General features: G+C 38.7%; 2 protein-coding genes across 6 annotated transcripts in view; one reads left to right on the top strand and one right to left on the bottom strand.

The window, feature by feature from the left end:
• Positions 1-769: 769 nt before the first annotated feature.
• On the bottom strand, positions 770-15679 carry LOC127409822 (cell division cycle-associated protein 4-like). 5 transcript variants are annotated; one of them, XM_051644664.1, is made up of 5 exons: positions 15550-15656; positions 14969-15062; positions 7906-7930; positions 6907-6993; positions 770-3027 (listed from the first exon to the last, which is right to left on the bottom strand). In XM_051644664.1, the coding sequence occupies exon 5, from the start codon at positions 3018-3020 to the stop codon at positions 2154-2156; it is 867 nt and encodes a 288-aa protein (XP_051500624.1). In that variant the 5' UTR covers positions 3021-3027; positions 6907-6993; positions 7906-7930; positions 14969-15062; positions 15550-15656; the 3' UTR covers positions 770-2153. The 5 variants fall into 5 exon arrangements, with proteins under 5 accessions (XP_051500624.1, XP_051500625.1, XP_051500626.1 ...); XM_051644665.1 differs by lacking the exon at positions 6907-6993; XM_051644666.1 differs by lacking the exons at positions 6907-6993; positions 14969-15062 and having other exon boundaries at positions 15550-15633.
• Positions 15058-16524, top strand: part of LOC127409821 (E3 ubiquitin/ISG15 ligase TRIM25-like) — a 40759-nt gene continuing 39292 nt past the window's right edge. Inside the window, exon 1 of the mRNA XM_051644662.1 lies at positions 15058-15066. The gene's annotated coding sequence lies outside the window, so the exon portion shown is untranslated. The remainder of the gene's footprint in view (positions 15067-16524) is intronic.

Genomic DNA, 16524 nt, shown 5'->3' with positions numbered 1-16524 from the left:
GCACTGTAGGTCCATACAATGCAGCTGAATGGTGGTCAGAAATTTGAAGCTCCAAAAAGCACATCAAGTCAGCATAAAAGTAATCCATAAGACTCCAGTGGTTTAATCAATGTCTACTAAAGCTATCCAATTGGTTTGCGGTGAGAACAGACCAAAATATAACTCCTTTTCAGTCCCATGGCACAATCATGATTTCAAGCTCAATTACACTTCCTAGTGCTTGATGCTAGATAGCGCTAGGAAGTGAAATCATGCTTGAAATCATGCTGGCCAAGGGAGACTGTCGAAGTCAAGATTTAAGGTGAATAAACAGTTATATTTTGGTCTCTTCTCAGCCAAAATCGATTTGATTGCTTCAGAACACAGATTAAACTACTAGACTAGAGTTTTATGGATTACTTTCATGCTGCCTTTTTGCTTTTTAGAGCTTCAGAGTTTTTAAGCACCATTCAGTTGCATTGTATAGACCTTCAGAGCTGAGATATGCTTCTAAAAATCTTCGTTTGTGTCCTGCAGAAGAAAGTCATACACATATGGGATGGCATGAGGGTGAGTAAATGAGAGAATTTTCATTTTTGGGTGAACTATTCCTTTAAGTTCTTGTGACACCAAAACCATGTCTTGAACTCTGTTACTAGGTAATCTTGCCACTGCAAATCTCACTTTTCAGCCACCACTGCATCCACACAGACCTTGATGAATATGTTTTATATGGTAATGCCATGGTTATTAGCTTGATACATAAGAAATCACACAATAAATGTTTTAAATAAATGTTGTACCTTTTATTAAAAAAAAAGTTAAAAAAGCTACAATGCTCATATAAAATGTTTATACTCTATACTAGTTTAAGATCATACAATAAAGACATTTCTTCTCTTGGAAATTGAGACAATGCAGATGAAAACATAATTATCCATGTGTAATAACCAACGATTTGCACAAACATAGTTTATGCAAAAAATAAATTTGAGACAAAACCAAATAATTTATGTAACATGGGGGAAAACTTTGAGGTAAAATACAACCATCTCTTGATGACTCATTCTCAAGTGATATTTATAAAAAAAAAAAAAGAATGTACTAAATGCATCTTGAAACACTTCATGCATAGAAAGTGTTACAACACCCAATGCATAGAACTTGACAAATGCCTTCTCATTATGAGGGGCCCAAAGGACTAAGAGACAGATATATGCAAACCGTTTGCCCATATTAAAACAATTAACTCTTTCAAAACCAATACTTGAACCAATAATTGGTGCAAATTAACTTACCAAACACTAATTCTGTGACGGCTTCCCATACAACCCAGGTTTCGTTTGAGCAAAAGGCTTTGGTGAATCAGGCCCATTAAGTCCTCCAGAGTTAAAATGCCACCCTGAGTTTGACCACAGCCAACACTCACCATTTGCAGTAAATAAATTAAATAAATTAAGTCACAATATAGAATGGGCTGGCCCCATTATTCTTCATTTGTTGAGAAGACAAAAATAACATTGACGTCTAACAACAAACAAAACCTACGGCTGAGCGGATTGACAACCAACTGCAATCAAACCATGAGCAAAAAAAAAAAAAAAACTTTGTGCAAATGAGCATGTTAATTTAAAACATGCATCATTGTTTAAATACTTGATGCCTTTTTTAAATTCGACCATTGAATGAAGTTCCTTCAGTTTGTGGATTTTTAAAAATGGAAGACTGCTTTTGCACATAAGAATCTAATCTTTTCGTTTAAAATCAATTTGTAGAACATGTACAGAATGTACAGTAACATATTACAAGCAAAATCTATTGTAAAAATATATATTTATGTACATAATTTAGACAATCTTTTGTCTCCATATGAAAATATCCCACACTTTACAACTTTTGTATACATCTTGTTCTGCTCTCTGTAGTGTCATGAGTAAAACAAATAAATTAAACAAAACAGCATGTCTGGACAGACAAATATAGAGAAAAAACATTAAAACATACAAAGAGTATGCAAATAAGATGCCTATGGTCAGCTCATAAAATCAAGGCCATCCTTCACAAGACATCAATTCTTTTCCGTGAAAGGACTCCAGATTTAACTTGCTTTCCATACAGAACAGAAAAGCCTGTAAAATTAAGACAAGCGTGTAAGTCTCTGAAAAAGTTCTAACCTAAGAACCCACAATGATTTCCATGATGTGATCCAGTTCATTGAGATCAGAACGACAGTTTGGGGTGGACACTATGGATGGGGAACTGTGTGAAGGTGCCAAGCTGTCAAGGAGGTCATAAGGGCCCATCTTGGGTGCACCCTGGATGCCAGTTAGCATAGTGTCCAGGTCATAGTAGGAGGTATCCACATCTGAGAACAACTCCTCAAGAGCAGACTCTGGACCTGGGGAACCGTTTTTTATTTCAAATGTCCCAAAAACTTGTCCCCTGGACTTTGGACCCTGCCTGGAAGCCTCTTCTGCTTCTTCGTTCTCCTCATCTTCTTCTGAACCTAGCCTAGAGTCTTCAAGGGCCTCTTCATCGCTCTCTACAACACTGAGCTCACCCCTCTCCCAGCATTGGTCCATACTTCCTGCCAGACACACGTTAGAGACAGTGTCGCTAACTGAAACGGAGCAAAGTGTCTCGTCAGCTACCACCTCCTCTTCACGGCAACCTTCGTAGGTGATGACAGAAAAGAGCTTGGGCTCTGCGTCTGGCTCCCGTGACCTGCAAAGTACCTCGGTGGCCACTAAGCGCTCAGAGGGGCTTTGGCCTGCGCTGCAGAAAGCTTCAGTGACCACCTGCCAGCTGCCATCGTGGGTCATCTCCTCCTGAATCTGCCTCACTGTGTTGGCAATTAGAACCGAGCGGCAGAGGTTGGGCTCCACCAGCATGTGGCATAACTGCAGCTTGATGAGGGACATGTCCAGTAGCGACTGCCGTTGCAAACTATAGGAGGACGCCACCCTGGCTCCTACCAGGCTTTTGTCTGATATCTCTTCACCACCATCTGAAAATTTACGCTTGGTGCCCTTGGAGAACATGTTTACCCTACAGAAAAGAAAAGGAGATTTGGTGAATCAGTTCACATTTATTCATTACCATTTAGGGGAAAAAAAAAAAATCAATCCTGTCTCTGTTTCTCAGTTCAGCAAATTTGTGTTGCATTTATTAAAATTATAAATCATTCTGTTAAAATATCAGAAATATAATCAAACCAAAAAAAATAATGTCAAAGGAGGATAAAATCAAGGCAGTTTTTCAAACTATAAGAGCACACAAACAACAAAAACAAATTTAAATCTTCTCTTGAAACACTTAAATAGCATAAAAATGTCTGATGAGATTATATTATAAATAAAAATTTATATAATTATAATGAAAAAGTTGATAACTAACTAATGTGTGATTAATAACATACATATTAGAATTATATGAAATGGTGTATATACAATAGCTGGGAGATTTGTTCGATTAATTAGAATTTAAGTTTTGACAGTTTTTTTTTTTTTTTTTTTTTAAATCGATGAATCTAGGTTTTGCATACAAATATTTGCAAATGCTCTAGTGAGATACATTAGGTGCATCCCAAACCCCACAATTCTGCACTATTCTATGCCATTTTGTAGTGCAAGTAGTGCAAGTAGTACGTTTACACTGAAAATGCAGCAAAAAGAAGTGTACTTTGAGTACCCGGATGATGCACTTTTCAGCCATCAAAACGGAGTGTGGAATGTTGGACACTTCATGCACTCAACGCACGCATATTGCCGTAGATAGCAGAAGGGACGGAGTTACCTGGCTGCTCTGCTGGTCTGACAAAACAGTTGTATATAATGAAGAATGTAGCAGCTGGTGAAACTTAAGTGGATACAGCATCTTACAAATGTGAGTTGAATGCTTTACCATCACTTCAAGCTGTGTGAATATGTACGTTGTTTGTGATACAAGTGTTAAACTGAGGTTGGCTAACACGCTAAAGCTAGCGGCAACACATCAGTTGCGTTTGAAATGTCACTTCCGTCAGCTGTTATACGCCAAATGCTTCCGTATTGTAAAAACCATTAAGTGTTCCATTTGGGACAATACTACACTTTGAAAATTCATACACTACATAGCTGAGTGCATAGTATATTTTATAAGTGCATAGTGTGTTGTTTGGGACAGAGCTATTGTAAATCCACTAAAGGCTGAATAAGGAAGTTAATTTTTTTTTTTTTTTTATAGCACTTGGCTTGATGCTGTCTCCAATCTGATCAGCTGCAAGTGCACGTGCTTTAAATGGACGTTACACTGGTTAACAACATGGAGACTGATATAAAAGACACCGGTAATATTTCCAGAATGATTGTATCTCAACTTCGTCCATCATGCATGGACTTAAGACCATAACGGGCCTTGATGAACAGTCTCCTTTCTTTTCTTTAAATATGCATAATAAAGCGTTAGATGCATACTTGACAGTTACGGCCGCTTCATATCAAATCATATGGGAGAATAATGAGAGAATCAAACATCCACTGCTCCTTTTACCATGATGATTTCGAGAGATTGCTAATTATTGCTTTGTTCTGTGATGTATTTCAAAAGTACTGCATTTATAGCCAACATTTGGCAAGCTATTATTTTGACAAAGTTTGCGAGTTGAACTGTAATGATAACACTTATAAAAAAATCTAGAGTTCTGGTAAACTAGCCGCAAATTTGCCACTCATTTTCACATGCAAATGAGCTTGTGATTTGCCACAAATGTTTGCCAGAAGTTTGCCGCTCTTCACTGGTAGTGATGAACCTACAGAAAAACCTTTGGCAAAAATTGACAATTTGCTGCAAGTTTGCTGCAAAGTTAATTTGCATGTGAAACTAATCAGTTGCAGATTTGCAGCAAGTTTGCGGCAAATTTGCCATGGACCCTACATTTTTGTAAGGGAAATAACTTCATATTGGTGCGCTGCTCCGTGTGTACCGCTAGAGGGCGCAGCGTGCCCTGGAATCTATAGACCATTTCAAGAATTTAAACAAAAACAAAGGAATTTGAACGGTCCAAACGTATTTCCGCATCCTTTCAACAAAGCCGCTTTTTCAAGGTAAGTCAGTCCACTCAGCGGCCGTCTTTGGAACGCTCTTGGGCAGTTTGGGCAGCTACTTTTCTATGTAAACAAGCATCATTAAAGTGCAGCTCCTATCTTCTTGAATGGGGAAAGACAGAAATCTCCAAAATGGTTGGTCAAGATTACAATAAAAGAACCTATTTCAAATAAGAACTAAAATCTGACAACACTGTATGGCGGGGTGAGCAAGAAACGGACACAGTGGGTGTGGCATCAGGCCTCAGTGGGCATTTATATAAAATGTCCAAAACAATGGAAAATCTGGGGCCTTTGTGGTGGAAAGGGCTATGTGAAGTAAGAGTAGTGAAGACAGGGGAAGGTCCGGGCAATAGTGGGCGGGATCCTGGCGACGCGCTCCCCTCCTTAGTCCGAGGCGCATGGGGCTGCGGCTTCACTCGAGCTGCCTCGGCACTTGAGGGGAATAGCGGCTCGGCATCTTGGCCTGTCGGTTGCGATGTATGATCCAATCCCCGGCGTCGCTTCTAACTCGCACCAGGGTTTCAGGGTGCGGGTCCAGCGATGCATCTAACTCACACCGGACCCTCCCCACTCCATTCCTGGACCTACGAAGACAGCAGCAGGTAGAGACCGGTCTCTCGAGAAGAGGCGTGCTCGGTGTTTAAAGGCAACGGTGATGAGGCCCTTCACTGGGTTCAGGTGAGCACCGTCACTTGCAGCCAAACGGGAAAAAGTCACCACGGGCGATGATGATCCACGGGAGTGGCGTGTCGTTCCGTCACAAGTGGTATAATAAATTCTGTGTCTAACTCAATTATGCTAAAAAAACGAAATTTTACCATCTTGTATAGCTAATGTGCATGCGCGTTCTCGCATTGATTGTCAAGCGATTTCTGTATCTAAAAGGTGATTGGCTATTTTACCTGTCAGGCAAGACTTCCTTTCTACATCTGTTGACCGTTCCCATTTCTCCCATTCTTTTTAATAGAAGTGGCCTGTCTCTGCTAAATAGTCTCGGTTTTAACATGCAGGAAATGTTCATGGAACAATGACGTCACTTGACATCACCAACGAACAGTCCTTGAAATGGTCTATAGGCAGCGGTTTATGATTACAATTTACATTCAAACTGTTTTATATACAATGAGTACTTTCAAGATAAACTTAATTTCTAGATATTGATTTCTAGATAGCTTTCTAAATAGACTTGGTTTAGCTAAAAATTAATACCTACATTGTTTGTGAGATTTAATACCTACATTGCAGATTTCTTATTTTATACTATTATTCATCTAGGTTTATTAGATTTTAATTTATTTTACAATTACACTGTTGATAATTTCCTGTGTGGTGCAGTTTTGCATTCTAATAAAGAACATGTTATATGAATCATGTTAGAGTTACTTTTTAGTTGAGTACATTTAAAAGTTGAAAAATCTAATTTTGAATCGTCCTTAGGTTTGAAAAAAATAATAAAATAAAGATTACATTTTTTTTGTCATATCGCCCAGCCCTACAATAGACCCTGCAATTTCTTAAGGGTCCTTGGTGATTAGATTCTACTATTATTATGAATAAAAAATGTTCTAGTCTACCTGAATAATAATTTAAAAGCAAAATAAAACTCATAAGCCTTAATCTTAATGTCTGGAAATATTTTGAGGCTACAGATCACATCTTAAATTCATGATCAATCCACAGGCACCTAAAGTATTTTTTTATGGTACATAATGGGTTTTTAAGGATTTGTAAACTATCAATATCCACGTTTCAAACACTACATCAAATGGCATAGCTAACAATTTTTTAATTGTACTTTTAGCCTTTGAATATGAATAAAAATTGAGTTGAAAGTAGATACCGCAAAAAGTAAGTCTAATGTGGAGAGCCACAGTACTGAAACGAGGACTCCCTGTCTCCGCAGCCGGCCAACCGGGGTTACGGAAGCCTAAAAGTAACAAAATATATCCAGTATAGGGGAGGAAAAAACACATAACACCAACCAGCATGACAAAGCACATAATCTGTCATCACACCAGCTCTTGACCGACTGAATGTTTGTGTGCGTGACTGTGCGCGTGTACGAGTGTGTGTGTTGGGAGGAGTGGGGAAGGGGCTCTGATCATTTGAAAAAATACTGGTGTGTATGTGAGAGGTGGCAAAGACATAGGACGATAGCTAAACAATGGTAATGAGTTAAATTTTACACATCAAACTCTATGCAAAACAAGCAAACCACTGAGTGCAAGAACACAAAAACCACCACAAGTCTTTTCATGTTAAGAGGGATGACTTAACATAATGGAGATGATGTGCTTGACAGTTACCAACACACACAAAAACTTTAAACCCATAATCAAATTTTTTATTTATTTTTAAATCCCCTTTTCCTCTCAATTTGGAATGCCCAATTCCCACTACTTAGTAGGTCCTCGTGGTGGCGCGGTTACTCACCTCAATCCGGGTGGCGGTGGACAAGTCTCCGTTGCCTCCGCTTCTGAGACAGTTAATCCGCGCATCCTATCACGTGGCTCATTGTACATGACACCGTGGAGACTCACAGCATGTGGAGGCTCATGCTACTCTCCGCGATCCATGCACAACTTATCACGCATCCCACTGAGAGCAAGAACCACTAACCGCGACCACGAGGAGGTTACCCCATGTGACTCTACCCTCCCTAGCAACCGGGCCAATTTGGTTGCATAGGACCTGCACCTGGCTGGAGTCACTCAGCACGCCCTGGATTCGAACTCGCAACTCCAGGGGTGGTAGTCAGCATCAATACTCGCTGAGCTTCCCAGGCCCCCCATAATCACAATGTTAACCAGATTTATTAAGGGCATGGTAGTTTGCCTACCTGAAGGATGGGTGACATCCCAGCACTGTTGAAAAAGAGACCAGAGTGCAAGCTGACAAACATACGCTGCAACTAAAACTACAAACAACATTTTGCATACCAGCACTGCATTCATTTATTAAAAGAATAGTTCACACAAAAATGATAATAAAATGAAAGTTCAACACAACCCACATAATTTAAACTTTCAAAAAACAGTCTGATTACTCCACTTAGTCAGTGTTTAAACAAATAGAAAACACCAGTTTTTCTATTAGGTGTAAGCCTAATAATTTCCGTTGTGTTACCCAATTAATACTGCCTAATAATTTCCACTGTGTTTTTATTGAATTTGTGTTTCTATTGTGATGCAGTTAATTTTAGATTTAAGGTGAACGTGTTTTACTATTATTTTATGATTTAATCACTTTCATATGCATTCAAAGATATAAAGATATATATTTGAGGTCTGCAACCCGACCCAGGCCCGACAGGACCCAAGAACCCAACGGGTTTTGGGCCGGGTCCGGGTCAGTTTTTCAAGTAGGACTTTGGGTGTTTTAAGTAATGAAAAAATAAACAGGCCTACTGAACTTGTTTTGCGCATACGCTCTCACAGACATGCGCGAAGGGACGAGTTAGGGACTGTTCACACCAAACGTGTTTTTACGCACGTCTGTTCTGTTTTCCCATGTAAACACAAGCTGGACAAATGTCTTTGACTGCCGCACCACGTCTCGCTATTTCTTCAGCGTCTCGCGCAGGACTGGCACTGTATAAACACCGTGTCGATTTAAAAAGAACGTGAAATTTTCAAAAACGCATGTCGAGACACCTGCGCTCTGCTTTATTCTTTGCACTGCGTCTAGACTGTTTTTAGCACAGGTGTCACAAAGATTCAACGTTCTGAACACGGTCAGGCTGTAAAGAGGGGACTGTTGCATTGTTTCATATTATTCCAGATTGTTCTGCACAAAGCAAAGTTTCAGCGCATAAACAGTAAGTCAATGCTATATTTCCGTTCTGCTCTAGTGTACTGAGGGGCTGACGTGCCATGTTAAAACTATATATTTACTGTTTCAATACGGTTACGAATGTTGCCTATATGCTTACGTAAAATGTGGCCTACAGCAACAGTACTTGCTAGAAGAAATTATAAAGATAGTGAGCGATTTCTGGTCGTGTTCGGGCTTATAATCTGATGGTATCATTCGGGCCGGGTAGGGTTCAGGTTTCATTTTAAGGCCAGTGCAGACCTCTAATATATATGCATGTGTGAACCTGCAGAGTTGCGTTTACAATGCATGTTAAGCGTAAACTGCTCTGTGGAAATAAAGCGAAATAAACTTCGAGTGCCTCCTGAGATGGTCTGAGGTCAGAACATTCTCATAGACAACACTATTCTTGCAAACAGTTTTCAGACGACTGAAACAGAAAAGAATGCGTGACACAAATCTCGTCATCAGCAGAGTGAGTGAACACTAAATGTGTGTAGCCCGACTTTTCTAACTGAATGCGCATGTGCCAGGAGTTATTTGCACTAATTAGTGGGTCCACAAGGTGGCAACACTCACATTTGAGCCGTTGCTGTCATGAAAAAGTGCTAGAAGACAACGTAATTGCCGGTTAACAATAGGAGATTAATGTGGAAACAACAACAGTGGATGTGCAAGTCAAGAGCACGTGTGTGTGGAGGTCTGGAGATACCTGCATTTGTATAAATCATAATCCAGTGTTTCATAGCAGTCCTAGTGCGCATGCGCCAACCCCGTGTATGCGCTCACTGTTATATGGAGTATACTTTGACATGTTTGCGTTCGACTGTACGCAGACGCTGAGCATTCGCGTCAAATTGGAAGTATACCTAGGCCTTTAACACGCACGTGTTCCACGAGACGCGAGCAGCAGCGTTGCACCTCTGAACAAAAAGCGAATCAGATGCATGCATCGACAGCTTTTCTATGTTCTTCAAAATGTGATAAAGTGTGTTTCTTCAAGTCTAACAGCATTATTTTATCATGTGTCACTCCGAAACTTACAGGTCGCCCTGTCTACAGGCGGGTAGATGAGCAAAATTACCCACCACAGCACAGGAAATACCTGCATTTGGCAGGTGCTAATTTCATACCTTGGACTACTATTTAATATATTTGCTGACTTCCGGAGAAATTGTAGCCACTGTGACTCTTTTATTTATAAAATACTTGCGGTTTAGAGGACACAGACAAAACACCGAAAATAACTTTGTCTCATTTCCAGGAGCAACAGCGTGTCACACAGTTCTGGGAGCACTGTGTGTGTGTGTGTGTTCTTCCATCCTTAAGTCTTGCCGTGCGGATCTATAATGTATTTTTTCAAAAATGCCAATAAACAAGTTATTCAGTCACATGCCTTTTTTTATGTGCATCTTGTATTCCTAATAAATTCCAGGAGTTTTTTTCGGTAGATCTCTTTATGCACATGCATAGTTTTTACACATTTTTTCCAATCCAATAAAAAAAATTTATCCAAAAAGTTTTAGACAGTGTATATGAATGAGATTTTATTCGCATCATGGTGTTTCCATCTGGCAGTTTTAAAGCATTAATCCCAAAATGCCCATAAAAATACGTGGATGGAAACCCAGCTACAGACTGTCACAATCGGCATCTGAATATTTTTCAGATATCGTCAATGTCCGATTACATCTTCCTATCTCCCAGCCCTAATTTTCAAGCTCCGAAAAGCACAAAGTCATCATAAAAGTTATCCATATTAGTGGTCGACCAATATGGGTTTTTTTAATGGCCGTTGCTGATATCCAGAGAGCAGGGTGGCCGATATCACACAATTTAATAAAGTAGATTAACAAATATAAAATTGCTAATAAAAAAAAAAAGAGATACATTCTTATTTAGCACTATATTTACTCAATTTCACACAAAACTTTGTAAAAAAAGAATAAATATATATATATATATATATATATATATTGTATTTTAAATGGTAGATAGAAGTTTCTTCTGATTTCTGTTTAGTCATCAAATTTTAGTAATTTATTTGCACATGAAGAAATTGTTAATATATTAGGAAGAAGAAAATAACAATACACACAGTAGTCCAGCAACCATGGATGGCATGTCCACGTTAGCAATCGCATTTACTCAAAAAAATACCAAATCAAACCAATTGTACATACAGTGCATAGTGAATAAGACATTTACTTATAGCACACGTGAAGTGCTTTTACTTTGAAGTTGCACAGAGACTATTTAGCAGAGACGGGCCACTTCTATTAAAATGAATGGAAGAAATTGGAACGCTCAACCTAGAAGCACTCGCACCCAACGGTCAACGGATGTAGATAGGAAGTCCCACCTTACAGGTAAAAGAGCCAATCACCTTTTAGATACAGACATCGCCTGTCAATCAACTTGAGAACACGCTTGCGCATTAGCTATAAAAGCTGGGAAAATTGTTTTTTTTTGCGTAATCTGAGGTAAAGAAGCACCATTTATGATACCAGTGTTGTCAGATTTTACTGCCGATTTGAAATGTTCTTTGATAGTAATCTTGACCAACTATTTTGGAGATTTTGGTCTTTCCCCATCCAAGTAGACAGGAGCTGCACTTTCATGACTGGAAATAGCCTCCCAAGAGCATTCCAAACATTGCCGACAGTGGACTGACTTGCTAGAAAGACTTTGGTTGCACTTACGCGCTCTTGTGCGGATCCAGCAAGCAGCAGCAATCTCCTGACAGTTTAAACAGCCTGGATCGCCTGCTTGGACTGTCATCATGATTTATGAATCAGAGGAACTTTTGATCCTGAAGTTTTGATACTGGTTGATAGAATATGCGCTTCAGAGGAAGATATTAGATGAGCGCTCGACGGGAAGAAAACGCTGGATTTTCGTGAATTTCACCTGTTTAAACGAGATATCTCCATATTTGCAAATGGTATACAATAGAAGTTTTATTGATATTTGCCTTTTATCATTAGAAAAGAAAGTTAAGTTACAGCTAACTGTTGAGGAGAGGCTGATAGAATACGTGCTTTAGAGGTAAATAAATGAGCACTCCACAGGATGCTTGATCTGCTTAAGTTGTGAGATCAGCGTATTACATCTGTTTAAACAAGATATGTGCGTATTTGCAGATGGTATATGATATTAGTTTTATTGATATTTACCTTTTTATCATTAGATAAGAAAATTTACAGGGAACTTTTGAGGAGAAAGTGGGAGAATGAAACAGGCGAGCACTTTAACATAATGAGCTCAAACGCTTCTGCCCGCGGCTCTGATATGCAGACAGTTTAAATGAGTGTGTGTTGCACACCGGTCTATTACTGTAGTAACATGATGGCACGTAACAACAAAACAAACCTTGACTGGTCGTTTACATGCATGTGAAGTGACTGAGACAAGCAGGTGATTTTCGGCGCCCTCAAGAAAAAAATAAAATCGGTCAAATAGGAGAATTTATCAGCCGATGCCGATAATAAAAAATAATGTCAGAATATCGGTCGACCACTAATCCATATGACTACAGTGGTTTAATTCATGTCTTATGAAGAGATATGATCGGTTTTGGGTGAGAACAGATCAAAATTTAACTCCTTTTTCACTATAAATCTTGACTTCAGTCTCCTTGGCAATCATGATTTCAAGCTTGATTAACTCCCTAATGCTCTGCGCATGCTAAGTGCTAGGAAGGGTATTTGAGCTCGAGTCTTAAAGTCTGCTTTTATGTCCTTTTTGGAGCTTGAAACTTTGGTCAACATTCACTTGCATTGTATGAACAAACAGACATCATATCTCCATTAAAATATCTTTGTTTATGTACTGCAGAAGAAAGTCATTCAAGTTTGAGACGGCATTAAGCCCTGGGTATCCACCTTATTTTTCAGCGGAACTAGGGCGCCACCATTATCAACCTTGAATGTGGACTACTTCCGGTATAAGCCACTTCCAGCTATTTTAGCGATACAAAAATATACATTATGCTGCTTTATATTACAGGCTGGTAATATACGTCGTCATATTATTATCATAAATTATGATTTTCATAAACTCATTGGTTTTGAACGCATATAATTTTACCGTACATCGCATTTTGCCATCGTTTTATCACACTGTTGCACTGGCAAAATGAATGAGAGATCAGGCATTGACAGGACAGTCCTCCATGCCGTCTGGCACACCTCCACAAACTATACACAACCAGCAGCGAGCAGAAAGCTGCTGGGCAAATGCTGCTTTAACATTCTTTTGCAACAAAACTGCATCTTGTTTCATCTTGGCAAATTAATAAACACATTTTACTCTCCATTCTTGTCAGAGAGCATTCTCTCTTTTTTAGCAGTGCACAGTAAACTTACACGCAGATCATGCATTCAGCATGGCTTCTGAAACATCGCCTTTGGAAATAAATAAAGGCATCATCGAAGGTAATGCAGGTACATATGAATAGAAGTTTACATGGAGACAAGAAACACTGCATCGTCATGATCTCGGTAAAATAAAAAGCAGATTTGATTACTGTCTCTTCAATACAAAAACACAGCAACAAGTGAATGATTTACTTTTTTACTACAAATGCTTATGTTAGAAAATTATCCGACATTTGGCCATCATTCTGCTGTACATCCTGTGGTTTTGTGATAGTTTATAAACTTATAAAATAAATATTTTATAAAATATCACTAAATTCTGGTATTATTATCCTTCTATTTATTTACATTGCGGTCAATAACAGCAGAACTTTTACACCTTCGCCGGAAATGCAGCCGCTGCTTAATTCCATGTTACAAAATAAGGTGTATACTTCCATTCTGAGGTGAACACTCAGTATCTGCATAGATCAAACACAAGCCTGTCAAAGTATACTCCATATTACTGAGTGCGCATTCTGAGGACACCAGACTTTCTCTTCAGGAGTTTAGACCCATAAAGATGTCTTCAAACTCCAATGCAGTTACCTTTTGACCTCCTCACACATCCACTGTTGTTGTTTTTACCTTCATCTCCTTATGTCTAGCAGCGATTACATCCTCTTAACTCTTCTTCGTGACAGCAACGGCTCAAATGTGAGTGTTGCCATCTTGTGGACCCACTAATTAGTGCAAATAACTCCAGGCGCATGCACAATCTGCGCGTTCAAAGACACGTTTAGCATTGCGCACTCTGCTGATGACAAAATTTGCGTCACGAGTCCTGTACGCGGACACTCAGCGTTTGAGTCTGACCGAAGAATACTTTGGGCTTAAGGGTGAGTAAATGATGAGAGAATTATCATTTTTGGGTGAACTATTCCTTAAATATCTAAAAAAGGTTTGTTTTTTATGATACCTCCATATGACCATTGGTATAACAGTTATACAATCATTTGGGAAAACTCAATATGGGTGATTCTCACAAAACCTGTCAAGAAAATGTCCTGGCCATATTTAAGCCCAAATCAATACAAAGAAAATATGAAATTATATTTTGCATAAAGAACACGAAGACTACATTATTTTATTTATTTTTTTATTATTTTTTTGCATTGTTACATTATTTTCAGGACAAATAAGCACATTACCGTAACACGTCAGTGTTTTAGGTTTTAATATTCCCATTGTTTTCATGTGATTCTCATTATTACCATAACAGTTCAAAATTGTACAATATTTTTATTTATTAAAATCAGCAGACATGAAAGCCAGTACCAAGAGAGTACTACTATGATATATAAGTACTTTACAATTTAAATACTGTTTTCAAGTTGCGGTAATATGAAAATTATAATGTACTTGTTGCAGTAAAGGGAACATATTTATGACCATTTTTTTTTTTTTTTTTTTTTTTTTTGCAGTAATGAGAATTGGGGGGCAACTGTCATGAAAATGTATTTAAAAAAAAAAAATTTAAACAATAGGCTTCATTTTTTATATGCAAAATAATTTCTTGTTTATTTTGATTTTGGAGTAAAATAGGACCAGGACATATTCTTAACGGGATTTGTAAGAATCACTCACATGGCAAGTGTGACACAAAACTATGTAAGAAAAATAAACCATACAATTCTTCCAGTAGCTGGAGTCTAAACTAGTCAAACTTACAGCAAAGGCCAGTGAATTATTACTCTTACAAGCTCCACCCAGACAGACTCACTTCCCCTCCCCCACCGCACTGACGTGGTCAAAAAGTGCGCTCCTGGGTAAGAAACAAGATAAATAATAAAAGCAAAAAACAGTCAAATAAATACCCCAATTCTTAATACGAATGTTCGTTGGACAATAATCCAGTGCATGAAGATAAAAAGGAAGTTACAAACTCCCTGACATGTGAGACTGAGACACAAAAGGTATAAACCTCTCTGCTGAGACGACAAAGATGGAAACCATTTTGATTTTTTCAAACGGGTCCGCTGACTAGTCAACTTCCCTTCAAACAGCGTCTTCCACTTTTCCAAACGTTTACCGTGTCCTCGAAATGTACGTAATTGTGAAATATGAAACAAATTAAATATAAAGGCAAAACTGGGGCTGCTAAACATGGACCACGCGGTCACTTCCGCAAACATGCCGCTTTTCGAAATCGACCGCGCATTTAACCATCTTAGACCAAGATCGTCTTAAGCAGTGAAACTACATAATACAAAGTGTATTGAAATTGCATATGCCAATACGCCCAAACTTACCTCGTGTTCTTTCTGTTATTTGGTGGCGAGCTTCATACGCGTTCCGAAGGCTGGGGTTAATACTGAAGGTGTCGTACCTCCGGCCTCTCCAGCACAGATTGCAGTGAGCAGCGCGAGGCGGCCAGCTGCAGCAGTGAAAGGGCCGATGGGGGCGGACGCTTGCATCTTGATCGACAGCGAGCCATCGCAGGAACGGGGAGACACGAACAAAAGCCTCTGTGATTCCACTCAGGGCCCCAACTTCAACAATGCACGTCTTGTTTTTGAAGCATTTTAAAAACCATAAGGATACACACGAATTTATGATTTCATAGTGCACAATAAGTTATTTATGGGTCCCAATCTTTCCAAAAGCCTAAAAAAGATTTTAATAGATGTATATAACAAGCAGATATAGACAACATTCAGAAAAGCAACTTAAAACTGATTAGTTACGTGAACCATGGATGGTATTTACCCTTACAAATAAAGTGTTGAATGTATAGAATTCCTATGCATGGGTTCGGCTGAATGTTAATGGAAAATACCCCAACTTCAACATGAACGAACAGAAATGGCCATGTGAGCAATGGTAGCTTTGCCCCCATTCCCTAATATATATTGGGGAATAATTAAATATCCAATTAGCTTCCATCTTTTCTGTCTGCTATTGTCTGTGGAGACAGTCAAAGGGATAGTTCATCCAAAAATGATAATTTTCTCTTAATTGACACCCTCATGCCATCCCAGATGTGTATGACTTTCTTCTGCAGAACACAAACGAAGATTTTTAGAAGAATATCTCAGCTCTGTAGGTCTGTTTAATGCAAGTGAATGGTAGCCAATACTTTGAAGGTCCAAAAAGCACATAAAGACAGCATAAAAATAATCCAAGCTTCAATCCATATCTTCTGAAGCTATAGTGTAGGTATGGGTGAGAAACATCAATATTTAAGTCCTTTTTTCTCTTACTATAAATTCTCCTTTCCTCCAGTA

This window comes from Myxocyprinus asiaticus, chromosome 19, assembly GCF_019703515.2.
Source record: "Myxocyprinus asiaticus isolate MX2 ecotype Aquarium Trade chromosome 19, UBuf_Myxa_2, whole genome shotgun sequence".
NCBI lineage: Eukaryota > Metazoa > Chordata > Actinopteri > Cypriniformes > Catostomidae > Myxocyprinus > Myxocyprinus asiaticus.
The sequence above is the reverse complement of the archived record's forward strand: the minus strand, read 5'-3'. Positions and strand labels throughout refer to the sequence as shown.